General features: G+C 39.4%; 4 protein-coding genes across 6 annotated transcripts in view; 3 read left to right on the top strand and 1 right to left on the bottom strand.

Moving 5' to 3' along the window:
• Positions 1-5,347, top strand: part of LOC136676365 (tenascin-like) — a 59,830-nt gene extending 54,483 nt beyond the window's left edge. The window contains exons 18-23 of the mRNA XM_066653312.1: positions 169-301; positions 1,733-1,884; positions 2,307-2,403; positions 2,547-2,708; positions 2,919-3,082; positions 4,144-5,347. Of these exons, the coding sequence (XP_066509409.1) occupies positions 169-301; positions 1,733-1,884; positions 2,307-2,403; positions 2,547-2,708; positions 2,919-3,082; positions 4,144-4,254 (819 nt within the window). The 3' untranslated portion in view covers positions 4,255-5,347. The remainder of the gene's footprint in view (positions 1-168; positions 302-1,732; positions 1,885-2,306; positions 2,404-2,546; positions 2,709-2,918; positions 3,083-4,143) is intronic.
• Positions 2,162-26,083, bottom strand: part of LOC136676368 (NMDA receptor synaptonuclear signaling and neuronal migration factor-like) — a 134,122-nt gene continuing 110,200 nt past the window's right edge. The window contains exons 19-20 of the mRNA XM_066653317.1: positions 17,447-17,673; positions 2,162-2,720 (exon numbers count right to left, since the gene is read on the bottom strand). The gene's annotated coding sequence lies outside the window, so the exon portion shown is untranslated. The remainder of the gene's footprint in view (positions 2,721-17,446; positions 17,674-26,083) is intronic.
• Positions 8,027-10,772, top strand: LOC136677320 (beta-1,3-galactosyltransferase 1-like). The gene has a single exon (XM_066654835.1). It carries the CDS (start codon positions 8,092-8,094, stop codon positions 9,073-9,075), a length of 984 nt encoding a protein of 327 aa, XP_066510932.1. The 5' UTR covers positions 8,027-8,091; the 3' UTR covers positions 9,076-10,772.
• The window catches only part of LOC136676367 (dual specificity testis-specific protein kinase 1-like), a 36,684-nt gene continuing 23,043 nt past the window's right edge, over positions 12,443-26,083 (top strand). Inside the window, exons 1-2 of one of the 3 annotated variants that reach the window (XM_066653314.1) lie at positions 12,467-12,532; positions 15,370-15,474. In XM_066653314.1, coding sequence (XP_066509411.1) covers positions 15,444-15,474 — 31 coding nt within the window. In that variant the 5' untranslated portion in view covers positions 12,467-12,532; positions 15,370-15,443. Of the gene's footprint in view, positions 12,533-15,369; positions 15,475-26,083 lie in introns of all 3 variants that reach the window. The other 2 variants (XM_066653313.1, XM_066653315.1) reach the window with 2 other exon arrangements.

Below are 26,083 nucleotides of genomic sequence, written 5' to 3'. Positions count from 1 at the left end.
TGCTCATGTTCAGCTGCTTCCGATTGTCCCATTTAACTTGCTTCACTACCACAGCGATTATACAAACTGTGTGTACACAGTGGACACAGATATGTAATGTATCTAACAATGCACAAGTGCTGTATTAGAAAATGGGAGGCTGTAGCTGATTGTGCCGTTTTGTTTCAGGAGGTGGTCCTCAGCCCCACATCTACTTCCTACAACATGGGCCAGCTCAGCGCCTCCACTGAGTACAGCATCCGTCTGCAGGCCATCTCTGGACCCATGAGGAGCCGCATTATCTCCACCGTCTTTACCACCAGTGAGTTCATACACACTGACCACGTCATGTCAACCACTGGCCAAGAAACACACTCCTGGAATTAATGCTACAAATCCATTTTAAAGCGTTTTTTGTAACACAAAACTGTAATTCAAAATTCATACATTTGCCCACTTTTTTGTCCTTTTATGGTAACCATTGCACAGTATTAAAAATGAAAATTCGACATATAATTCAACTATAAATAACCAAAACAATTTCAAAAGTAGTTTGAAAATGGCAAGTGGGAAGAATTTTATTAGTCACTGCATTCGTTGAGTTTCATCAAAGAAGAAGTGCTGCAAAACCACGTTCATCAATTCATTCTGTCCTTGGGGATGATATTTTATCCAAAAGCATGTGTGAGTTTGGGTTTAGATGTTTTAAAGATGGTGATTTCAATGTTAGTTTTTGTGAACGTAGGATATGAAAGAGCAATAAAATTTATCTTTTTATGTTTTTTTTTTAATTTAATAGTGACAAATAATATAATACAGTGGAACCTCTACTAACGAACATTCCAAGATACGAACTGGGCATTTGAATATTTTTTTAAACGAACCCGAGCCTCCGCCGAGCCGACGGCTGGAAATGGCCACTGACCCCAATCGGCGAGTCTCCCAGCGCCCAGACTTGAGTGAGCTTCTAAGATTAGCAAATTGTAGTTTTAGCAATTTAGCATTAGTGTAAATAGCAGACATTGAAATTCGTGCTACGTTAAGCCGTATCTACGCTTCGTCTCCCCACATTCACCGCCTACTCTCCATTATTCCACCCACCCCCCACCTCCCGTCATACAGCCAGTGCCTGTGTTACTCCTCCAGCCAGTCGTCACGTCTTCAAGGTAGCGGTAGTTAACCACTTAAAACTTTTTTATGTCTTTTTTATAACCGTTACCACTGTATTTCTTTATTATTTTTAGTAACGCTACATGTATTTTTTTACTAATTTGAGAGTTTTGTAAACATACATCAGTGCAAAAAGGGGTGGGGGGGTGGGGGGGTGGAACACATTCATTGCTTTTCCATTATTTTAAATGGGGAAAATCGACTCGAGAAACAAATTTTTCCACTTACGAACTGGGTCCTGGAACGAAAGTTCATAGGTAGAGGTTCCACTGTACATATAAAAATAAGGGGGGGGGGGGGGGTGTATGTATACAGGGGTGCACAAACTTTTTCATGACTGTATACCTATCAGTAGTTGTGCTCTTTTAATGCTCTACATGTGTTTGTATATTTGAAAATTGCATACTGTTTTCAAAGGCTCACTGGATAACAGCCAGGGCCTCTACGTACTAATTATAAAGGGTTATCTGGATATTTTATGAGATGGAGAGCCAGGTTTTCAGACTTTGATTACAGTAATAAAATGGGACATACACACTCGAATGTATTTAACTCTCCTCTCTCACTTTGTGTTTTTTTATAGTCGGAGTGCTGTACAGACACCCTAAGGACTGTTCTCAGGCTTTGCTAAATGGAGACACCACCTCTGATCTTTACACCATCTATCTCCGTGGAGATGAGAGCCAGCCCCTGCAGGTCTACTGTGACATGACCACAGACGGAGGTGGCTGGCTGGTGAGTAAATTCACACCACTTGCCAGAACTGAATATATAATATCACCCATGTCATGTACTGCATTGTAGCATTGTACCGTTAATGCTGCCATACACTGTTCCAACAAAGCATTTACCCAAGCATCTTCAAAATACCACTTCATGTGCATTCATCTCTCTTCAGTAAATCAGATCACACTCAGGTTCTAGTTTTTTTGTTTTTAATTCCCATATCAGGTCACAGTCCAAAGCATGTTAGAAGGAGGATTAGTTACTCAAAATGTCCATAGGAGTGAATGTGTGAGTGACTGGGTGACATGTTTTAACAGTGGCTCTTAAAGCATTTTTTTCAATTTTTTTCCAAAAATGTGCTGTTTATAGCACACTCTTGTGATTTGTGAAACTGTGGGTTAACTTTAACAATATATTATTTTCTTTTCCAGGTGTTTGTCAGAAGACAGAGTGGTAAACTGGACTTTTTCCGGAACTGGAGGAACTACACTGCAGGGTTCGGGGATTTGAACGATGAATTCTGGCTTGGTACGGACCGTTGTTGACAATGCAATGCTAATGTATGCCATGAGCCTTAATACGGTTGCTGCTGGATTCGTAACGTAATAATGTAAGTGCACTGTCACACTGATATTGAGGCTAATCTCTTTGCTCTGCATGGTTGTGTCCAGGTCTCGCTAACCTGCACAAGATCACCTCTCTGGGTCAGTATGAGCTGAGAGTGGACCTGAGAGATAAGGGCGAGTCTGCTTATGCTCAGTATGATAAGTTCTCGGTGTCTGAGCCTCGGAGCAGGTACAAGGTTCATGTGGGAGGATACAGTGGAACTGCAGGTAAAATTCTCTCTGAAAAATAAACACAAAAATCTACAGTCACTAATATTTACTAATAATTAGGCAATGAAACAGATGATGATTTACAGCAGTAGTAGTTGTAGCAGTAGGAGTAGTAGGAGTAGTAGAAGTGGGAAACATTTTATTAATAATAATTTGATCATGACATTCCCATTATAATAATTATACTACTCTGATCCTCTTTCCCAGGTGATTCAATGACGTACCACAACGGTCGACCCTTCTCAACTTATGACCATGACAACGACATTGCCGTCACCAACTGTGCTCTTTCATACAAGGGAGCGTTCTGGTATAAGAACTGCCACAGAGTCAACATCATGGGACGATATGGAGACAACAGCCATAGCAAAGTATGACACTTCAGACAAAGTACACTACATTTACAAATAGTATACAGGAAATATCTGAACCCAGAACAGCTGGATTACCTTATGTTGAATCATTAGGAAACAGTTCAGTTTATCATCTTAAATTGAACTTATTTTAATAACTGAAAATATTATTGTTTCTTTGTTAATTCTAACATTGCACATTAACTGTAATGTTCCAAAAAATGTAGAATTCCAAACCAAAAATTTTAACCAGTTCTAGAATTCCAAATTAGTTCTAAAATTTCAAATCAGTTCTAGACTTCCATATCAGTGTCAAGATACTTAACCAGTTGTAGAATTCAAACCATGTCCTGACAGTCCAAATTAGTTCTAGAATTCCATATGAGTTCTAACATTTCAAATCAGTTCTAGAATTCGTAATCAGTAATAACACGCTGACTCTTTTCTATAATTCCAAATAAGTTCTAGCATTCCACACCAGTTCTAAAATGTCATATCATTTCTAGAATTCAGAATCAATTTTAACATTCCTAATCTGTTCCAACTTTTCAAATTTGCTACAGAATTCCAAATCTATTCCAACATTCCATAGGAGTTTCTAGAATTCCAAATCACTTCCAATATACCATGTCAGTTCTAGATTTCCAAAGCAAGGTTGAACCCTAGTTAATTCATTCATGGTAGAATTTTAACACTGTTTAGATATTAATTGCAAGTTGTGTGAAATATATTAAACATTAAATGAAGCAATTCATATTTTGAGAGGCCTGCACCACTATTATGGTATTATTAGTTGGCGAGCTAATGGACTAGCTCAGCTAATAGTTACAGCCGGCATTATTTGAAAACACCATGCTCAGTTTTATTTCCTTGGCATGGAGTCATATGTAATATTGCAGCTTTGTTACCCACAAGATAAAAGTAAATTGCAGAAGATTTAACCAATGCAACTCAAGTGAAGTTAAAGTTGTCTGCAAGTTGCCTTATGCTGAGCCGGCCTAAGAAAAGCCCCTTACTCTTTGTAATGGCAGGGTTTGGGGTCATCCATACTTAGACTCTGTTTTGTCTTTGTTGTCCAGGGTGTGAACTGGTTTCATTGGAAGGGTCATGAGCACTCCATCGAGTTTGCTGAGATGAAGATCAGACCGGCCAACTTCAGGAATTTTGAGGGCAGAAGAAAGCGCTCATAAAGTAGCTCTACACCCACCTCCCAATCTCTTCATACCCCCCTCCCCCACCAATCTGCTCTTTCTGCATCAGCTCCACCCCTTCAGCTACCAAAGCTCCTGTCACAAACTCTCTGTCTCTCACTTTCTCTCTCTCTCTCTCTCCACCTCTACTATTCCACTCATAGTAACCCAGTTTAAAACCCATTATCTCCCCTTCTGAGGGAATGCAAAATGTCATCATCACATTCACCAAAGACTGCCATCTCCAGTTCCATGTAAGATTCCATCCAGGAATTCCATCTGTTACTGCCCGCTTGTGAGACGGGTCACTAGGTTGTCCCTTTACCATTGAGGATAAACTATCTCTGGTCCCTCCGTCTGGTAGGCTCAAATTAAAAGTAGCTAAAAAACTTTTTAGGGGAATACCATAGAAGACCCACCTTTGCCTTGAGCACCTTCAGACACATTGTTCTTTAAGGGAACATCTGCAACGTTCTCTTCTGAGGTATATCTGATGCAACTCTAACATATGGTTGATTAACATGAACTTAGAAAAGAACACAGCCCTGTTGACACATTCATAACAGAAGTATCTACCCATTGGCTTCCATTTATGTGTATTTTGAATCAATGTGTTTTCTGTTCTTGTACTGCATTTTTCTCATCTAACGATACTTCTGAAATGCAGGTTATTAATATGGAACATTTCCTCCTTTGCCACTGTAAAAGCTTCTTCTCTTCTGGGAAGACGTTAGGTTAGATGTTGGAACATTTCTGTAAGAATTTAATTGCTGTTGGGAATTGGGTCTTAAGTTGGATGATTAGATTTGGTTCAGATCTCCACACAAACTCATACCAATGGGACAGAATGCACACCCACTACTCAGATCACATCTCTGGAATGTCAGCTGAAAATTCTTAAGGAATCAAAGGTTGTTCTTCTATGATAATCCTCCTAAAACCATTTGGTATTTTAAGGCATATTTAAGAGTGTTTGGTTCATGTAAAAAAAGGGCAGAATGTCTGTCTGTGGTCTTGTTTAGTGTTTGGTGCCTTTTCGCTGGTTGTAGTTGCAAAGTGCAGCTTGTATTTCATCTGGCAGTCGTCCAGTGAAGAGGCCCAGAGCATTTTTTTTTTGGTCTGTATTAGTCTCAGTGTGATGCATCATAACTCCTCGTACCTTACCCCTTTACACCTGCCATTGCAAGTTATCAGTTCTGAGGAACAGTGGCATGTAAAGCACATTTAAAACATTTCCACGTGTTGGATGAAGCTTGCACAATGTACAGACACTGCTCCACATCCATCCACCTGCACTTTCCTAGTGTTTATAGCCAAGTTCGTCAAACCTTTTGTCTACAGTTTCTTGATACCAGAAATTTAAAATTAGCAAAATTGTATTACAAATATTTAAAAATTTGAAGTTAAGAATATTTTCTTGTTTTATATATTACATTTACCAAAATACGACATATATTATTTATTGTTTTGCTGTTTTTGCCAATAAAATTAACAGAAAACTGTTATGATGAAAAAAGAGGACAGTACATAAGACTCAACAACAAAATACACAAAAACATAATTAGTTTAGCATTTCAAAATTAATATTTTATGAGTAGGGATTTTATTTTTTAGAATACAACATTTGGGATCTGTAATATTTTTTATCATCAATAAGAATTTAAAATATTGGTTATAATGAAAGTAATGATTTTACATTCTTAAAAATAAAATTACAGTTTAATTTGTTTTCTGAAAAAATAAATTTGGTAAAATTATTCCAAACAAATTTTGAATATTGCAAAAAATACATTTTCTGAATTTGTTTAACTGGAGTCCTTATGTATGTATTTGTTTGAAAAATGCTCCAAATATTGTGTGTATTGTGTTAAAATTTTTAATTTTAAAATTTAATTGGAAAATATTCAGAATACCTTTTTAAACTTAATTACTGCATACAACTGAATTCATCTTTGTAAATCAATTTTAATAATCATTATTCATTTGTAAAGAAAATCAATTGCTACTAGTTATAACTGAAGTTTTGTAGGAAATCCTAAAATACAGTTACTACAAATAAAATTCAGTATTCTAGACGTCAGATTCCATTTTTTACTTCAAAATGAATTTCTGATAGCAAGAAACTCTGAGCTGGAAGCTGAAATGGCTGGCCATATGTCTGGCAATCAACAGGAAAATAGTGCTGAATGAACCCAAGTTACAGTTGATTTGCATTTGAGGTTCATTGAAGATTTTAGCAGTGTAACAGCATTGGAACAACAGAAGATATGAGTTTTATTTTAATTTGTTTGTCAATTGTTTCTTCTGGAAAGTAAAGGCAGGACCTATATCAATATGTTGACTGAAGGAAGCAAGTTTGTGTGTTGGTAGACTGTGAGTACATATGGAGAGTCATAAGGTAATATTGAGCAGCAGATGAATACTTTAAGAAGGCCATTTTCATTTTTAATCAGCATTGTACATTTATATAAAGGTATTGTACACACAAAAAAAATGAATTAATATACAGAGTGAGTCTTTGTGTCCTCCCCATCCCCCCCTCCCCAAGACCCTTTCCCTGCTATAGACTAAACCACTGACCCTATGGAATACCTGTGTAAATTAAGTCTCTTGTATTTGGATATGTTTTCTTTGTTTGTTTGTTTTTGTTTGTTTGTTTGTTTTTTAACTGGGTGAACAACAGGTGTTTCTCTGTAATCCCTATTACAATAAAATGGATTTTGTTTACAAAAACATACTATAGCAATCATTTACTTCATTTTGGTCTTTTTTATATGGAATACGCACTGTGAATAGTCCACTAACCAAAAATATCCAGCCAACAGCATTCTGTGTCCACTGATGGACTAGAGGACAACCAACTCAAACTGTGCAGCAACAACTTGAGCTTCTGTCTCTGAGCTCATCCATCAAGGTAAGTGTGTCAAACGAAGTGAGCATTGACAATACAGTGTTTAAAAACTTCAGCATCACTGCTGTTTCTAATCAACACACTAACACACCCCACCATTGCAGAATTATCCACCAGCCAAACCATATCTGATCTATGGTGCTCCTGACCATTTAAGGACAGGGGAAAAGGGGGTAGCAAGTATGCAGAGCAACAGAAGGACTACAATTTGTGATTGTAGAACTACAAAGTTCACCTATATGGTCAGTGGAGCTTTACACTGGCTTATTTGTGTCTTATTTGTGAGTTATGTTGGAGAAGTTATTTTTATTATTATTTAGTTTGCTTGTATTTTTTATCAAAAAGTGACAGCAGTCCCACTTTATATGGTCTCTAATAAATAGTAATAATGTGTGCAAAAACTGAATTTAAAACCCAACATGTGTATACAGTACTACTCCATCACTCCAACAGTAATGACACTATCTACCACGTGTTGTTAATGTGTAACTACCGTTTTAGCAGGACTGAACCATTCCTGCATGATGTGAGCTGGTGAAGTAGAGTTTGTGTTAAATTTCAAGGAAGGAAGTCAACCCCACTTCCATCTCCGGCCGTGTGTGTCTCTCTGAGTGTGAGTTGTTACTTTATAAATTGTCTTCCGGGCTGGAAGACTCAACCAGCTGCTCTGTCTAATCTCAGGACAGGGCTGACTCATGCACAGTAAGTGCATTTATGGAAGCATTGGGAGTGGCCTGTTGGTAGGGGAGGGAAGGAGAGAAGAGGGGGTGAAGGTTATTGAGCTGTTATTGTTGCTCCTTGCTGAGAAAGCTCCACTCGCTTCAAAAGAAAGCTTAGCTTAGTAAGAATTTGAGGGATTTCTGACCTGCTCATTCCTGCACCTTTATTTAGCTTGGAATGCTTCATTAATTTGTCCCAACTTGACAATGATCATATCTTTGAGGTTCACACCACTGAGATACTTAGCTTTCGGCTCAGTTTCCTTGCTTTCACTTCTGGCTTGTCTGGTTTGGAAAAACAGCGAATCCGAACTCCCTTCGAGGCGTTTAGTTCCTTTGGAAGACCATGTTTTCAAAGTCATCTCGCCATCAACCTACAGATATAAGCTCAACCAGCCCAAACTCTGTGAAAGAAGACAACCATTCTTGGTTTTCATGATTCCGGTCACCGCGGACGACAGCGAAGCCAGGGAAACAATCCGGAAAACTTGGGCTCAAGACAATTTAGTTCCCAATGTAAACACAGCCAGGCTGTTTTTCATTGGCCAGCCAGGAGACCTCCTACAAAATCTTGAAGAACGTCTTCGAACGGAAAGTAAAACGTATGGAGATATAATCCAAATGGACTTTCTGGATACTTACCACAATCTCACCATAAAGACGTTGATGATTATGAACTGGCTGGCTACATACTGCTCGTCAGCCCAGTATGCCATGAAGGTTGACGCTGATATTTTTGTCAATGTGCCTTATCTTGTGGACTACCTCCAAAAGATATCTTCCCAGCAGGACTACATCACAGGATCAGTCATCGCCGATGGCCATCCACGCAGGGATCAAAACAGCAAGTGGTACCTGTCCAAGGAAGTATATCCGGAAAGCGCATTGCCACCTTATGTGTCTGGAGCTGGGTATGTGTTTTCCATTGATCTGGCTAAGAAAATATCCTTGGCCTCCAGATTTGTGCGTCCCATCCCTATGGAAGATGTTTACGTAGGTTTGTGCCTCCATTTCTTAGACATCCATCCAAAGTTTTCTAGGACACTGTTGCCTTACAGGAACTTGTTTGAGATCCGTCGTCTGGACTATGACAAATGCACCTTTGTCCAGCGCATCATTGTCACTGGCTTTTCACCAAGCCAGCTGCTCGACATCTGGTATGACTTTCAGAGCACTAGTTCTTCATGCTAATGCTGCACCACAGCTGCTCGGTTTGCTCCACTGCAAAGACTTTCTACTGATATGATTTCTGCCTTACTCCGGCTCAGGACAACTTTTTATGGATTAATGCTCAACTGGAGAGATATTCAGATCTTGCGCTATGTTACTAAAATAAGAACAAATGGCTCTAAGTTCGTGAACAATTGGCTCTAAGTTCTCCAGAAAGCTGCATGATCATATACTTGAATACTTGCACTAAAATCCTGACCTCAGAGTCTAGACCTTAAAAAAAAAGAAAAGAAACATAAGTATATGCATGGCATTACTTGGACCTTAAGAAGCAAAAAGTAAAACAAGCTAATAAGACCAATATATCTGCAGGTTTGGTTTTGAAAAAGAAAATGAAAGCATATCTCCCAAATAAAATGAAAGCTTTAAGGAAGATTGAAAATAAAATGATATATATTCACTGATATTTATTTTTAATACACACTCTTAAAAGTAAAGGTGCTATGACTACTTTTGGTTCCATGAATTACCATATGTTTGTTTGAGAGATGTGTGAGTGTAAAGAACCATTTTAAAGGTTTCTCAAGCTTCTTTTCATGATGTCGATCACAACTTGCACTTGTATAACATTAGGTTCTGATATATATAGTGATGATATACAGTATATACAATTTAAAAGAAAGTGTTACACTGTTATATATTTATATGGTTATTTATTACTATTGTTATTATGGCATTTTTTTTAAGGGACAATTTAAATTTACTTTTAGCCTTGAATTCTTCTTTTTGTGTACAGTTCATAGCAGGCATCCAACAGATGAGGGGGCTGTTTAGTTTTCTATAGCTGCAAGGATGTTAATAACATCAGGTTTACTGAGATACAGTCAGAATACTGAACCAAGTCTTATTTATTGAAAAGTATACCAAAGCCTGAATAACTATACAGTGCTACATCAAAATTGTGGCTCTCCAAAGAAAGCTGTGTATTACTATGTGTCCTGATTGTCAAATATCTGCATCATATAAACACATCGCTTGTTCTTTACATTGTGTGAATATTATATGTTTAATGCACCCATGTTACATGCATCCCTACATAATAACATTTTACCTTTGCATATAAAATTGTCATTCTAGAGATACATGCTGTTTTTAGACCACAGTAATTTGACATATTTCACTGAGAATTAGACTGTGATCTAGCTGTGGGATAGTTCACTGTGCTGTAGACGACACTTGTTTAGAAATTTAGTGACAGTCATATTGCAGTGGTTATAGAAAAGTGTACAATCTCAATAAGGCTGTCATAAGGTACATGAGAAGTGTCAGGCTTTCTCCACAGAGCAGTGGGGGGAGTACAGTGTTAGAAATGGTGAATAACAGAAATAGTGCCGTGAATCATTAGCACTGCACTCTGTTGGTCTGAACAGAACAGATGGCAAACGCAGTCTGTGACATCCAGTGAAATCAGGAGAGAGACTGCGTGTGTTATTCTCTATTTTTGACTGCCACCAACTATTTCTATGTTCCTTATTATGCAAACAAGAGCTCCTCACAGAAGTGTTTTTGAATGTTTATTTGTTTGCACTAAAGTTTGCTTCAAATATTACCTCAAAGCCCAGACATTAACATCACTGCAATAAATTATTTTATATTTTCAAAAGTGTGTAAAAATCTTCAGAGTTGTTCATCCTCTTCGGATCCACTGGATTTATTTCTGTGGAATGGATTCATTTTTAAATGTTTTTTTTTGTTTGTTTGTTTGTTTTGTTTTACTTATTTATTTTTTTAGAATGTATTCAATCTGTAAGTCTCTATGTGCGTCACATGAATCTGTAAAAAATACTGCTTATGTCCTGATAGCAATAAATGCTCTCAAAATAAAACCCTAACTGTGTCAACCTGTCAACCTACCTCACAACACTCATGTGTTTTCATCTGTGCATGTGTGAAGTCCTTCAAACCTCTGTACAAACATTGTTACATGTTAGTGAGCTAGTTGCATAGAAATTGCAGAGAAATTACACCAGCAGCACAGCCAAACAAAAATAAAAAAGAATACAGAAGTAGAAAATGGCACGTTGCAATCCCTTCTCCAAAGTAAACCCCCATGGATTCCTCCAGCTGTAGCCAGACACTGTGTTCATGTGTTTTGTCTTTGAAAGGAAGTATGGGGGGTGGTTTCTTCAAAATTAGCCTAATAATTTCAATTTAACAATTCACCATTATATAATAATAATAATAATAATAATAATAATAATAAAATGAAACTGTAATTAAACATTGGCAGACTTACTGATTCATTCATTGTCTGTAACCGCTTATACAATTCAGGGTCGCTGTGGGTCCAGAACCTACCTGGAATCACTGGGTGCAAGGCAGGAACACACCCTGGAGGGGGCGCAAGTCCTTCACAGGGCAACACACACACACACACATACACACAAACATTCACAAACTATGGACACTTATGAGTTGCCAATCCACCTACCACTGTTTGTTTTTGGACCTGGGAGTAAACCAGAGCACCCGGAGGAAACTCACACGGACACAGGGAGAACACACCAAACTCCTCACAGACAGTCACAGGGAGCAGGACTTGAAACCACAACCTCCAGGTCCCTGGAGCTGTGTGAATGCGACATTACCTGCTGCACCACCACATCACCCACTTACTGATTGTTTACTTTAAATAAATGGACACTGTACTTAGTTTAGAAGCTATAAAAATGTGAGGACTGTGTAGCGTTACTTAAAATGTACTATTTATTTCTTAGTGGAAATTATATAGTTTTTATTATTATAATTATTATTATTATTATTATTATTATTATTATTATTATGTGGGAATTCTAATACAGTAGTTATTTTTTGTGGTATTTATAACCTAATAAGTATTATTTTTCCTCAAGTAATTATAATAATTTTATTTAAATCCTGTCAATCCTGATGTTTATTTATTTATTTAATTATTTATTTATTTTATTTTATTTTTTGCCGCGTTCTTTAGCTATGTTATATATTTTTTCTTTCCTTGTCGCGAATCCTGTCAGAAGGAAGACTGAACTGAAATTACCCGTGACGTCGGGGCACATTTGGTTTCTATGACAACTGATCAAACACGTGTCATCTCATTGGCAGCTTTGCACTTTTTTCCCCACCCATGTTCCGGCAGCTCTACTCCTTCACTGCGCGAACTCCGCCCAAATGACCAATCGTATCTCGGAAGTTTCCATGTGACTAGCCAATTACAGAGCAGGAGGCGGGATTTTACTTGTCAATGTAGGAGTGGATAACGGGGCTTGACGGAATACGGGTGAGAAAAAAATGGTCGTGTTATTGTGAGAGAGAGAGAGAGAGAGAGAGAGAGAGAGAGAGAGCCGTGGGGAGGGAATGGTGTGGGCAGCAGTACACCTCCTCCAGCTTCAGAGAAACAGCTCCTCTCATCTGCAAAAATACATCTCTTCCCCATTTCACTGTAAGTACATGCTTTGCTTCCATTTACACTGCCTTTCATTGTACAATATATGGCCAAAAGTTTATGGACACCAACGTTTCTTCTGAAATGAAGGACTTTAATACGTATGTAGTCTTTATGTGCTCCAGTTAGAGTCTGGGAAGGCTTTAGACTGTTGGAACATTGCTTTCAGGACTCGATGACATAAGTGAGGTCAGATACTGATGTTGGACGATTTCTGGATCACAAACACTACTCCAGCTTATACCAAAGATTCTGTGTCACTCCATCACTCCACAGAACAGTTCTCCTCTTCCACAGCCCACTGCTGGAAGACTTCATACCCCTCAGATTGACAGCTTGCGTTGGGCAGGGTGACCAGAACATCCCAATTGATTTTGAATATAAATTATGCAAACTGTGAACGTCTGTGTCCACAACGTGGGTGTCTGTAAACATGGTCATATAGACTGAAATGTTTGGTTATCTTTCAGCCAAAGCTGGCTGCTGCAGTTATTCATCTAAAGATTTCTTCTCTTGAACCACTGAATGTGAGAGTCAGGGGCTTACACTCGCCACAAGTTTGCAGCTACAAAACGCCCACCGTCTATGAATTCACTCTGACAGGTCTCATCACTAAACTGTTTTACATGGGATATGTACATTTTTCCTAGGGGTGGGCAGTACTGTATGATACTCACAATCTTTATTTTTATTATCATGATCAACAATACACTTATCTGAGTATGTTTTGGAGATAATACTCTGCATGGCATGGACTGCATAATGAGACCTGTTTAACTCTCTGGGGTCTAAAACCATTCATCTATTTTTGCATATAATTTTAGATTCAGTTATATGTTCAGTTTTAAATCAACAGTAGGTTGTATGTTAACCTTACAATACGGGTTTAAAATCACTGTGATGCTTCAATGACCAGTAATAGGGAGAACAGAGCCTCTGTCTTTGCGACTCTGGGCTCTGCACTGCAGAAACTTCCCTCCGGCTCCATCTCGATTTCAATACAGTGCTGTAATAATCATTTATACTGTGTTTATAATTACCATCTGTTTCATATCAAACAATTAGGACAGTCTGTTTTATCCAGAAGGGCTTACAGTTCTAATCATGTACCAGTGGTAGGCATCTTGGTTAATGTAGTGTGGTGTGCTCACCCAGACAAAGAACGGGACCCTGGTCTACCATGTTGAAGTCAGCAGTGTTAGCCTCTACACTATAGCAACCACCATGAGGCCTCTTCATAGCCTCATAACTCCAGATGTTAGTCACGCATGACCTGGAGATAAGATGGAATCAAGTGGACTGATACTACAGATTCTGGAAATATTTGAATGGTATTTCTGCACTGTATTGTCTCAAAAAATGTTTATAAAAACATTGGATTTGTGCACTATGTCAAACACTTAATTAAAAACAATGCACTGATATTTTTGACAGCAGTATTTCCTTCTCAGTATTATCCCTTAATTTGTTATTGCCGTTTCCATCAGCTATATCTATCCCCCAATTACACAACACTACCAAGCTCGGAGGGCACATGCTACCACTGAGACACGAGAGGTTGACTACCTCATTATTTTGTTTTTAACAGCAGCTAATATCAGTGTCTCTATTAGTTGTAAAAATAAGTTTTAAAGATTTTTTATGTATAATTTTGATTATAAATTCAAATACCCCCCCCCAAACAATCTTTATTTATTTAAAGGTAACTGTTGCATAATTTAAAAAAATTGTGATTTTTTTATTTTTTAAAAGCAAATCTAAAATGTATGTATTTTTAAAAGTGGCAGATCACATTCGTTATGACTTCCATCAAAGATGAAGTGCACCACAAGCTTGTGCATCGATTTGTTCTGTTTTTAGGAGTTATATTGTATCCAAAAGTTATTCACAAGTGTTCATTCAGAAGGTCAGCATCTTTTAATGTGGAACAGTATGTTTGAGTAAGACACAGACAGAAGCTTGTTTGTAGTTTAACTAGATTGTTGTAGTTCGCTCTTTGAATTCCCACAAAAAAATCATTTTTAACCTGAGCTGTTTAGATTTGTAGCACATTCAGTCTGTGTTCACTTTCTTAGTATTAGCGGTCTCCCGAATTTGTCAGTTCCTCCTTAAGTAATATAACAATAACAGCATAAATAATCAATATTACCCACCTATGGAACAGGTCTCTTCACCGTTCAGATTGTTTTTTGGCTGTGGCTGAGACTAGAGAGCTAGTAGATAGCAAAGATACTACAAAGCTAGTAGATAGCAAATGGTCAGGAAATATTTTGGTAGCATATTAATTAATTAAATGTAATTAAAAATTAATTCTTAAATGTTACTCAAAAAGGCTTTACATTTTTTTTACACATAGTAGGAAGATTCTTAACAGGTTGTTTTAGCTAAAACGTGTTCTGGATTTGCTACACGCTACAAAGGTTTCTTTGAGCGATGCCTAGAACAATCCATGTTTGATTAAGAGATGTGTGAGTTTACCCATTTAAACATATTTACCCAAATGGTTGTTTAGGAAAACAAAAGTTGTTCTGGCTTTGTTCAAATAACTCTTTGTAGCACATTTGTTCTTAAGAGTGAAGCACAAATTGAGTGATTGTGGAGGAGGCAGGGCCAACTGATGATGTTTCAACTTAGTCATTCAGCTCAAGTAAACAAACAGTCCAATCAGAGCCTTTGTGTTCATTTCATTCTCTTCTTTACTGATTTACAGCTTTGAGTCATGTACCTGTGTTACTTTTGTTAGTGTAAATGTAGTGCTTTGTGTGTCTCGCTGCTCAGTATTTGTGCTTGTCTCTCTGTGTGTGTGTGTGTGTGTCTGATTTCCCTTTTCACAGTCTGAATAGGACCTTACCAGCCTCCTCTGTTTGTCTGGGTGTAATGCTTTGACGGACCATCCTCCATCCTCGAGATGCATGTAAATAGTTTATTGAACCAATGGAGTAAGTAATGATATTTCAATTAACTATTTAAAGGAACACACGGTTGTATTTTTACCTTAAAATTACAGCTACGATATCACTGTGATGCTTCGCTGACCTGTAATAGGAACAATACATCCTCTGTCATTGCTATTCTTGTCTCAGCACTGCAGAAACTGCACTAGAGACACATGAACACAGATACTGCACATTATTTGCCCGATACATTCGTACTCATAATCACAAACGAAGCTCTAATACCAACAACCGATAACTTGTGCCTAGTTATCTAAAGACCAGACAACTCAAAATGTCGTTGATTTGGAATTATTTCATAATCTGTGATGGCAACCCAAGCAAAGCACTGCAGGGAGAACCCGAGAGCAGTGAGTATGCAGCACTGTTTGTCCTCGAAAAAGGTGGGGTTTTCTTTACTCAAAGTGTATTTTCCTCCTGGGAAATGTTTTCCTGTTTGCGTGAGCACTGTTCGTTGCCCGACTTGGTTTTTCTTCAAACTAAATGATACTCTACGCTTGTCAGGGATCGCAGAGGGCGGACTGACGGAGGCGGACGCACACTCTAAAACACAACAAACTTTATTAACAAAACAGATACATGGAGCTAACAGAGACTAAACTAGAATACGGGGAGCTACACAGGGCAAACGGGACAGACAGACTAGAGGGAAAGCCAGACTATGGAGTGAAACAACGACAGAGGAAACGAAACGACAACATGAAATGACAGAGACAGACAGACCGGACTGAGCGACATGACAATGGAAGCAAAACAACATGACTAGGAGAAATGAAACGAAACAATACAAAATGACCAACCAACAGGAAGTGACACAAAGGAACTTAAATACATGACACAGACAAGACACACCTAGAACAGATAACGAGGGGGACGGATCACCAACGAGACTGACGAGGACAAGGATGGAGACATGAACTATAACAAACAGAGCCATGTGCTAAGAGAGCACATGGCGGGGAAAACACGACAGGACAAGGGCGTGACAACGCTAGCAGATTTTGAATTGGATCAGACGCCATAGACCAGGCTGCTGCTCTTTAATGAACATTGCCAATACAACACTCCCCTCCCTCCCTCCACATTGAATTCAAGGCAGTGCTGTAAGAATAAATGACACTCTGCAACTTTAGGGGGAGCCCAGGAGCAAAAATACAACATTTTTACCTAGTGTGCCTTTAAGAAATGTGTCTAAAACAGTGAAGCAAAATGTTTTTCAAAGGGAAATTTAAACAACAATAAAATAGATTAAAAAAATTTCAAAGCATAATCTGAGCAATGCACTTTTTGTGTCTGCTGTGTGTATATACATGTGTTATATAGGCATTTTCAACTTCTGCTCTTTCTTTGGATGTGTTGGATTTTGCACTTGTCTCCAGCTGCATTTGTATGTTTTCAAAATAAAAAAGTTGTAGTTTTGTAGGTTACTGAAACTCAGAATGTTGACTACAGTCCACTATCACAAAACAATGTGCAAACACTATGTCTGCAGTCTTGTTTAGAATATCTACTAGAGAGTGGCTCTAAAGCTAAACTGTTTGATGGTTATCCTCTGTAATAAGCCTTTTTAACCATTCCTGCAGGCCTACAGCAGCTCAGAATTTGCTTATAGAGGTGTCAAGTAGCATTATGAACACAAGCCTATAGAGTGCTGTTTCTGATCCAGAACAAAACACTAGTACCTGACCGCACATCTTCTCATGACTGAATGTGATCAAACCCTTATAGCAAAGCAGTAACCTTCCAACGACTAATGCTCTAGAAGCTGTTAAATCAGCAAAGGGGGACTCCTTTTGACCACCCTTAATTCAGAAGGCATGTTGGAAGTGCAGATATCCAGACGGCTTTGACCGTATAGTGTGTGTGTGCGTGAGTGTGTATTCCCAGGTGTAAACCCAGCAGACTCATTGTGGAATAAAGGCAGTAAGAGCTCAGTCAGCAACTGCTGTGTTCTAACCTTGCAGAGAAGTGTCGCCTCAGTAGGTTTTTGAAGCAATCATATCCTGTGTGGTTTGTCACCTGTCTTGTATTTAAAGGACCAGGCACACTGCGCGGGTTCAGCTTCTGATGCTAATGGAAATGAGCTGTTTTCAATGCAGTTGTCATGGGTGATCGCAGCCGAGATGAGAAAGACCAGATGATTTTCTGCCGTAGCTCTGTGAACACTGCTACTGTGATCTGTGGCTGAAGACAAAAGCAACAGAGCAGTTTCGTTACTTCATGTGGAGTCTTGTAATATCTCTTTTTATCATCTTTGCACATTGCTGACACATTTACTGCTCATCTGTTGTATCTACACTGAGTCTACATTGGATGTGATAAGGAACATACATCAATCAGCCACAACTATAAACCACTATGCTAATATTGTGTAGGTGCCACTCTTGCCACGAAAACACCTCTGACCCATCTCGGCATGGACAGCATAAGACCTCTGAGGGTCTTCTGTTGTATTGGGCACCAAGACATTAGCAGCAGATCCTTTCATTACTTTATGTTGTGAATGCGACCTCCAGAGTCATAGGGACTTGGGTCATAGGTGACTGGGTGAGTGTGACTGTATGATGTGTTGCAATGGACTGGCTACATGTCCAGGGTGTGTTCCTGCCGTGTGCCCGGTGAATCCAGTTAGGCAGTTCGTCTCTGTGACTCATGACTCAGCTCAGATTTACATCCAAGTGACTCATGACTCAATTCAGATTCACATACCAGTGACTCAATTGAGACTCAAATCCTAGTGTCTCATGACTCAATCCAGACTCACATCCTAGTGGCTCATGACTCAGCTCTCACTGACAGCTCTGTGACTCATGACTCAGCTCACATTCACATCTCAGTGACTCGTGACTCAATCCAGACTCACATCCCAGTGACTAATGACTCAATTCAGATTCATATACCAATGAGTTGTGACTCAATTCAGACTCATCTCAGTGACTCGTGACTCAATTCAGACTCACACCCCAGTGACTCATGACTCAATTCAGACTCACACCCCAGTGACTCGTGACTCAATTCAGATTCACATCAAATTGATTCAGGACTCAATTCAGATTCACATCACAGTGACTGGTGACTCAATTCAGACTCACACCCTGGTGACTCATGACTCAATTCTGACTCACATCCCAGTGTCTCGTGGCTCAATTCAGACTTTCATCGCACTAATTGATAACTCGTGACATGGCTCTGATTTACATGTGACTTGACCCAGACAGACAGCCCAATGATTGGGCCTCAGATTTGTGTCTCAGTTATATGTGACTCCACTCAGATTTGTATCCCAGAGACTCATGTACATCTCTACCACACACATACACACACACACAAACACAAACAAACAAACACACACACACACACACACACAAAAACACAAACACACAGACACAGACACACATAGTATAAATAAAGAGGACTCAGAACCAAAACCAGGAACAGTACAAGTTCACTTTTTGGCTCAATGGCTGACCTCAGTCATGGTTTTTCAAGGTTTTGCAAATACTTGCTTCACTGCATTATCAGTGATAAGATTTGATAAGCCACCTTTGTTCCTTCCATGAGTGTTCAGATCTGTGTGTTTCTGTTGCAACTCTAACAACTCAAGATACTTCTCTAGTGCCAGTAAACCACTGTGTTTAGTACATTCACATTAGACGAGCAGTGACAATGTACTTATAAAAATAATGATGTGTTCTACTTTATTGACTGAATTACTTAAGGAGATGTATTATGAAAATAATCACCTACACTGGGGTATGAGTTCCTACCAACACACAAACTGAAATAACACAACCTAGTCAAGTTTTCGTGGGCTGCTACAGTCAGGTTCTGTTTTACATGATTTAACCCTGCATTTGCGCTAAAGACATGAGAACGTCTATCTAAAAATGAGCAGATCATTGAAAGAAACAAGAAAAACTGATGAAAATGAGAGCAGAAAAGAAGAGTACAGAGCTAAAACTGCTAAAATGAGAGTGGAGGAAGAGTTCTAAGGTAAAAATGTGTAAAATAAGATCTTCTGTGTGCCTTTCTTCTGCTTGCTTCTTGTGTGTGTGTGCTGTGTGTTTTAATATAATTGCTGAAACTGGTTGTTGTGAGCAAGGCTGTTACGATGGGGTGGGGTGTGCTGTTGTGTTTGTTCCTTGTGGTAACTCTGGACTGTAGATCACTGGAGTCCTGGCAGCAGCTGAATTCAGTGCAGGGTTGATCCTCCACGAGGGAAAGTCTTTTGGCTGTCGAGGCTCTGTCTAATAAAACCTACACCTTCTGAAAGGAGGCTTTGTGAGAGGCAGAAAAATCCTACGAAGTGTTGGAAAGGGACGCCAATCTAAGAGCTTCCTATTACAGTCAGGCAACCGTCCAGATAAGAGCAAATGGAGGAAGTGTGTGCTGTGTTTTGATCTGGTTGAGAGGGTCCTGCCCACAGGATTTTTTGCAATTCAAGCGTCAAACTCTCAAAGAGCATCTGATATGTGACTGGGAAGATGTAGGAGCTTTTTACTGAAGCGGAAATTACTTGGCCGTATTCAGCGGGGTCTGAGTGGAGGAGGTGCAGATAACATGAATACAGAGTCATTACTCCACAGAGGAAAAGACATCCTGAGATCTTTTACCTTTAATAACAAAATCCTATTTTAATTATAAGCTAAAAAATAATCTATAAATAAATAGCAGTGCCCAACTTCTGCTTTTATATAAAGATCAGTAAAAAAAAACATTTGTTTCTACACTTATCTTTATCATTTAGCTCCACTGACCATAAAGGTGCGCTTTGTAGACTTTATTCCATCTGTTGCTCTGCATATTTTATTACATCCCTTTCTCCCTGTTCTTCAACAGCGCAGGTATGATCTGGATACATGTGGATCAGACACAGTAGTGCTGCTGGAGTTTTTAAAGCACTGATTCTCACTGCTGGGATGAGTGGACAATGAGTGGTCACAGTGTTTTAATCTTGAGTAGCACCACTTAAACTAGTGCAACTCACACTAACACACCACTGCTACATTTTGATCCTATAGGGCTCCTGTCTATTAAAGAACTGGATGAAACTGAGTTACCAGTGTAAGCAAAGAGCAATATGGACAGTCTGTAATAGTAGAACTACAAAGTGCTCCTATATGGTCAGTGAAGCTGACAGAATGGACAATGAGTGTAGATACCAAAATAATTCAATGCTTTGGCTGATTAGTGTACGTTTGGAATCACTGAGGGCAAGGCGAGATCACACACTGGAGGGGGCGCCAGTCCATTACAGGGTGACAAACACTCACACATTCACTCACACACTCACACCTATGGACACTTTTGAGTTGCCAATTCATTTAGGGCGGCACGGTGGCGCAGCAGGTAGTGTCGCAGTCACACAGCTCCAGGAACCAGGGTTCGATTCCGGCTCTGGGTGACTGTCTGTGAGAAGTTGATGTGTTCTCCCCGTGTCCGCGTGGGTTTCCTCCGGGTGCTCTGGTTTCCTTCCACAGTCCAAAAACACACGTTAGTAGGTGGATTGGCCGTGGTGTGAGTGAATGTGTGACTATTTGTGTCTGTGTTGCCCTGTGAAGGACTGGCGCCCCCTCCAGTGTGTATTCCTGCCTTGCGCCCAATGATTCCAGGTAGGCTCTGGACCCACCGCGACCCTGAATTGGATAAGCGCTTACAGATAATGAATGAATGAATGAATATGATGAATAGGAGCACCCGGAGGAAATCCATGCGGACACTGGGAGAACACACCAAACTCCTCACAGACAGTCACCCAGAGTGGGATTGGAACCCACAACCTCCAGGTCCCTGGAGCTGTGTGACTGCGACACTACCTGCTGCGCCACCGTGCCTCTAACTTGACTGAATAATTTAAAAATGTATTTATAAAATGTTATTGCATGCACATTTCTTTTCTTGTCTTATGTTGTCATTTCCCAGTACAGAATCTTTCGAATGTAATCTGTTGATTACTCAGTTACTAACAAAATCAATAGGCACAGTCCTGACCTCACTCTAATAGTGAATGAGCCTTGTTCTTTCAAGGTATCAGGACACAAAGTAAGCTTTGTTTAGAGGCCAGTGTAAATGACTGCAAGTTCTCTGTCAGTGCTGTTCTAATGGGCTTTCCCTGAGAGGTGGGCTCTGTTCTAAACCAAGGTTAGGCTCTTGTAGGAAGGTTAGGAAATGTATGAAACTTGATGAAGAATCAGATCAACATCCCTAAATGAAGTAATTTATTCTCCATAGAGAGGGTCTCCTACACGAGTGCAGCCATGTTTAAATTACACACCTTATAGATCCTCTCATACATCCAGGCCACTAGGTGTCACATTGATAGCAGTTTGGTAATATGAGGCAGAATCACTGGAGAATGTGACAGACTGCCTCAGTAACTATAGAAACCTGGTGCATTCACGAGGTCCAATGGCTGCACTGGCCACATACTGAACCTGAAAGTGCACTTTAAACAGGCACACTTGCTTGGTTCTGTGAGAGTAAGAGAAGGAGGGTCAAGGAGAAAGAGATAAACAGAAGAAGAGGAGGGAAGAATGAACAGAGACAGGAGGAGGAGTTGAAGTTGGCACAGTGTTGGGAAGAATGCGACACTGCCCACTGTGTTGTGTGTGTTGTACGGTGGGAGAGAATGCGAGGGGGAGATTTCTGGGCTCTGTGCCAGAGCTCTCCCAAAGAGATCTGATCTGAACCACACCACATCAACTGATCTTTCCATCCCTATTGTTGTTTTGAGGCTCAGGCAGGCAAGGCCAAACAAACATGGAACTATCTGTGTTGTTGTTGTTGTAATCCCCTATACTGGAAGAGGTCATTCCGGGGCTCACACTTAAATTCCTAATGCTATTAACTGCAGTAAATTATCAAAATGATTTTATAACATTTACTCAAGTAAACCTCAGAAAAGCAGAACACACCAGTGATCAAAAATACCTCTTCCACTTAAATTCTCCTGAAAGCTTCCCATCAGACGCCTGCCCGGAGCATCACGCCTCCTCCAGCGGCTCGTCCGCTTCTCACAGTGCATCCTGCTCCATCTCTCTCTCCCTGTAAACACTGCACATGTGCTGGCTGTCCACGTGACTCTTCTGACAGTGCTACCTCCTTCTGTTGCTCCTAGCTCCAGTTCTGATGCTTTCAGGCCCACTGCAGTTGCTTTTGACAGTGGACATGGGTCAGTAGCTCCACAAATTCATATGCAGCAAGTTAGTTCTATAGTATCTATCCCACCTGGCAGTTCAGATCAACACATCAGTGATCCTCACACATCTAACCCCCTGCAATTTAGACATAATAATTTTTTGGGCCTCTCCAAAGTTGCTTTGATCTTCCCACCTACCTATTTATCCCCTATTCACCCCATCAGCTCCTAGAGTCTTCATTCTCTATCCACTATAGCTCAGACTTTGACATGTGTTTCTGTTATGAGATAACCAACATTATGTCTTTGGTCTGTGTAAGTGGTATTAATTTAACTCTTTTGCCCACCCTTCACTATTGCCACCTTTCCACTGTATGGTCCCTGCTCGACTCGGCTTTGCTCTTTTGCTTTCCCATTAGTCAAATCTGTGACGAAATGCAGACCTCCAGCACCAGATCAAAACAGAACAAAATAGCAGCTCATAAAACTATACTGTGGTCTTTTGAAGAGATATCATACAGAGGAAAAGTGACAAATGAGAGTTGAGATGGTATCTGCACTTTCAATGAAGCAACAAGGCAGTGAAGTCATTGCTGCAGAGTTTCGTAAAATGTGATCAAGCTTATTTTTTTATATATTATCTCTCGCCATACTCTCTCCAAGTTCCTTACAATTGCTGTTGTTGTTGTTCAGATGAAAGTTTACAAAAAGTAATAAGCCATGTTTAGAGCCTCCTGGGATTAAAACAGGTCATTTGACTTCTAAAGGAACAGATTGTCGCTATTAAAAACCAAGTCTTTTTTTTTGGTGAATGTTTGCCTGATCTTGCCTGATTTCCCTTTACTTCCTGTTTGGTCTGTGAGCTGTATGTCGAACAAAACCACTGCCACATGCTGCCTTTCGACAGATTTGGCAAGAGAACAATGAGAGCTCTTCTGAAAAGAGCCTTTGGAAGCAAACAGATGAAGAACATCTACACATGTTGCTCAGTGTCACTCCTTGAAAGGTGTAGGTGGTAGATGCTATTTTGATGAGTCTGAAAAATCACCATTTAGTTATGCATATCGGTTTATGTAAGGCCCTAATTAATTACATCACAAGCGCACAGACAGGATGTTATGTCACTTTACATGGCCTACATCTTTATTCAGTAGAGAATAGGGAAAATAATAGTAATAAACCATAATTAAATAATCATATAATACCTTACGCCAAAGGTATTCAAGCTTTTTTCCTTTTGGAAAAATCATTCTCTCTTTCTGTTTTTTTTACATCTTGGCCTCCCCCATCAAACAGTTCACGCCAATAAATAAACTACTGCAGAGTATGTATAAAAAGCATGAAGTCAAATCATCCCTTTTCTCCAGAAGGTTTATTATGTATTAGTGCCTGGCTTCTCTTCTCTTGCACATAGGAACCAATATATAAACCAGTGTTGCTAATTCGTATGTGAAAAATACGAAAATGTCAGAATATGATGACAGAGATGTTTAAGTATTTATCTAACCCCACCCCTCCACCCCTGCAATTCCTGGTCCCACAGTTTGGAAACCTCTTTCTCATGCAGTATGTCACCACAGCTCTTGGAAATTAATGAAAAGACACAGAAATATAAGGATAAGGACACTGCAGAACTGATTACAGAATTGTACCATGTTTTAAAACTGTTGTAATGTTTCACCCAAAGCAAAAGCCTATATTTAATTAATAAAAGCACTGGGATGTTTTACTTGTAATGAAAATGCTGAGAATGTTCTGCAGATGGTGTGTCAAACACTGGGGTACGTAAAGCAGGGACAGAGCAGGATTTACTGTACCATACTGCATCGTACAATAACAGATAATTAAAGCTCAATTAAAGGATGGTAATCATTTTGTCATGAGTCCTCTTTTATCCTCCTATTTTTCCTTTGTCCATTAAAAAAGACATGGGTTTTTGGGTTTGGTTTTGGTTTTAGTTGAAGATGTTCTGAATTTCGGTTTTGGTTTCAGTCTAGAATTAATGTCACGTAGAAGACATCTTCACTGGTTTAGAAAAACTGCACTGTAGTGGGAAAAGACTGGAGCCTGGTCTTTGATTGTTATCCTATTGATTAGATGTAAACATACACCAAATGATTCCCATCTGGTACAGTGTGTGTGTGTGTGTGTGTGTGCATGACAAGTGCAAATTCAGACTTGACCACAGCACCAGAAACAACCAAAGTCTCCCTGATGTCTCCCCAGTGAAAGTCAATGTCCCTGTCAGCTAAGATCAAAGATGCCATTAGTTCTGCTTTAAAGGAAATCACTTTAATGCATTCAGCTGATGTAAATGGAAAGACAGGTAAACCATGTATGAAGAGTGATCAGAGCCATTAGCAGAGCTGACCTCTACAGCCCAGCACTGCAACTTCATCCTGTGGATGGTACACGCAGCATCCCGACCTGTGTTAGCAATTACTTTAAACTAGGGCTGGACGATACGGCCAAAATTTATATCACAATATATTTTTTAGTTTCTGTCGATATGATATACAGGAGGTCCTCGGGTTACGTCAGTCCCGAGTTACGATGTTTCATGGTTACGACACATCTCCCATTTACTGTATAAAGCCTTGTTTCGACTTAAGTGGTTTTGCGTCGTAAACGTCATAACGCGAACTTCGTGTTTGGTGTGCGCGGCGGAAGAATACACAGTTACGCGGCTCGGGACTGAGGTGTTTTTTTGATAATTACTGTGTTAAGATAGGTGTTAGCATAGGATAAGTGATTACAGTATGTTATTTACGTCCAGTATGTACGTATTCTCCGACGTACACAGAAAATCGGTTTACGACGCGACGTAGGAACGGATCATCATCGTAAGTCCAAGACCCCCTGTACTTCCGATATTGATATGTAAAATAGAAAAGACAGAACAATTGACAGGAAAAGCAAAAACATTACATCACTGACAAACCTAAACCTCTTGGCTTTGTCAATATTAATATGTTTAAACTTACTTTAAAATTGAGTGATATTAACTGACAGCAGCGCCCTGTAATGAACATCAGTCAGTGACTTATGCTGTAAATAATTTATATTGAAATACTGAATGTGTTAAAAATCATATCATTGATATTGAAACAGTTAATATTGCAATATATATTGACATTGAATTATTGTTCAGCCTGAGCTAGCACTTAGCATGAATGGCTAAATCATGACAGAGCCAAAAATATACTGCAGCCCTGGATGAACCGATGTTCACAAAGTATGCACCCATTCATCCTTTTTCTCAATAACTGCTTCTTGGTAGCTACACATCCTTTCAGACTCACAATGTTGAGCCTTCTTTTATATATATATATATATATATATATATATATATATATATATATTAGATGTGATTCAAAGTCCACTATGTCCTGCATGGTTATTGTTGTTGGCCTGTCCTTGTTTGTGTAGGTAGCAGCTTGCTACTGCATGTTTGTG

This window comes from Hoplias malabaricus, chromosome X2 (assembly GCF_029633855.1).
Source record: "Hoplias malabaricus isolate fHopMal1 chromosome X2, fHopMal1.hap1, whole genome shotgun sequence".
Taxonomy (NCBI): Eukaryota; Metazoa; Chordata; class Actinopteri; order Characiformes; family Erythrinidae; genus Hoplias; species Hoplias malabaricus.
This window is presented reverse-complemented; position numbering and strand designations above follow the sequence as displayed.

Bases quoted from the DNA above. Each gene is read 5' to 3' on its own strand.
- LOC136677320 (XM_066654835.1), top strand. From the start codon at position 8,092: ATGATCATATCTTTGAGGTTCACACCACTGAGATACTTAGCTTTCGGC.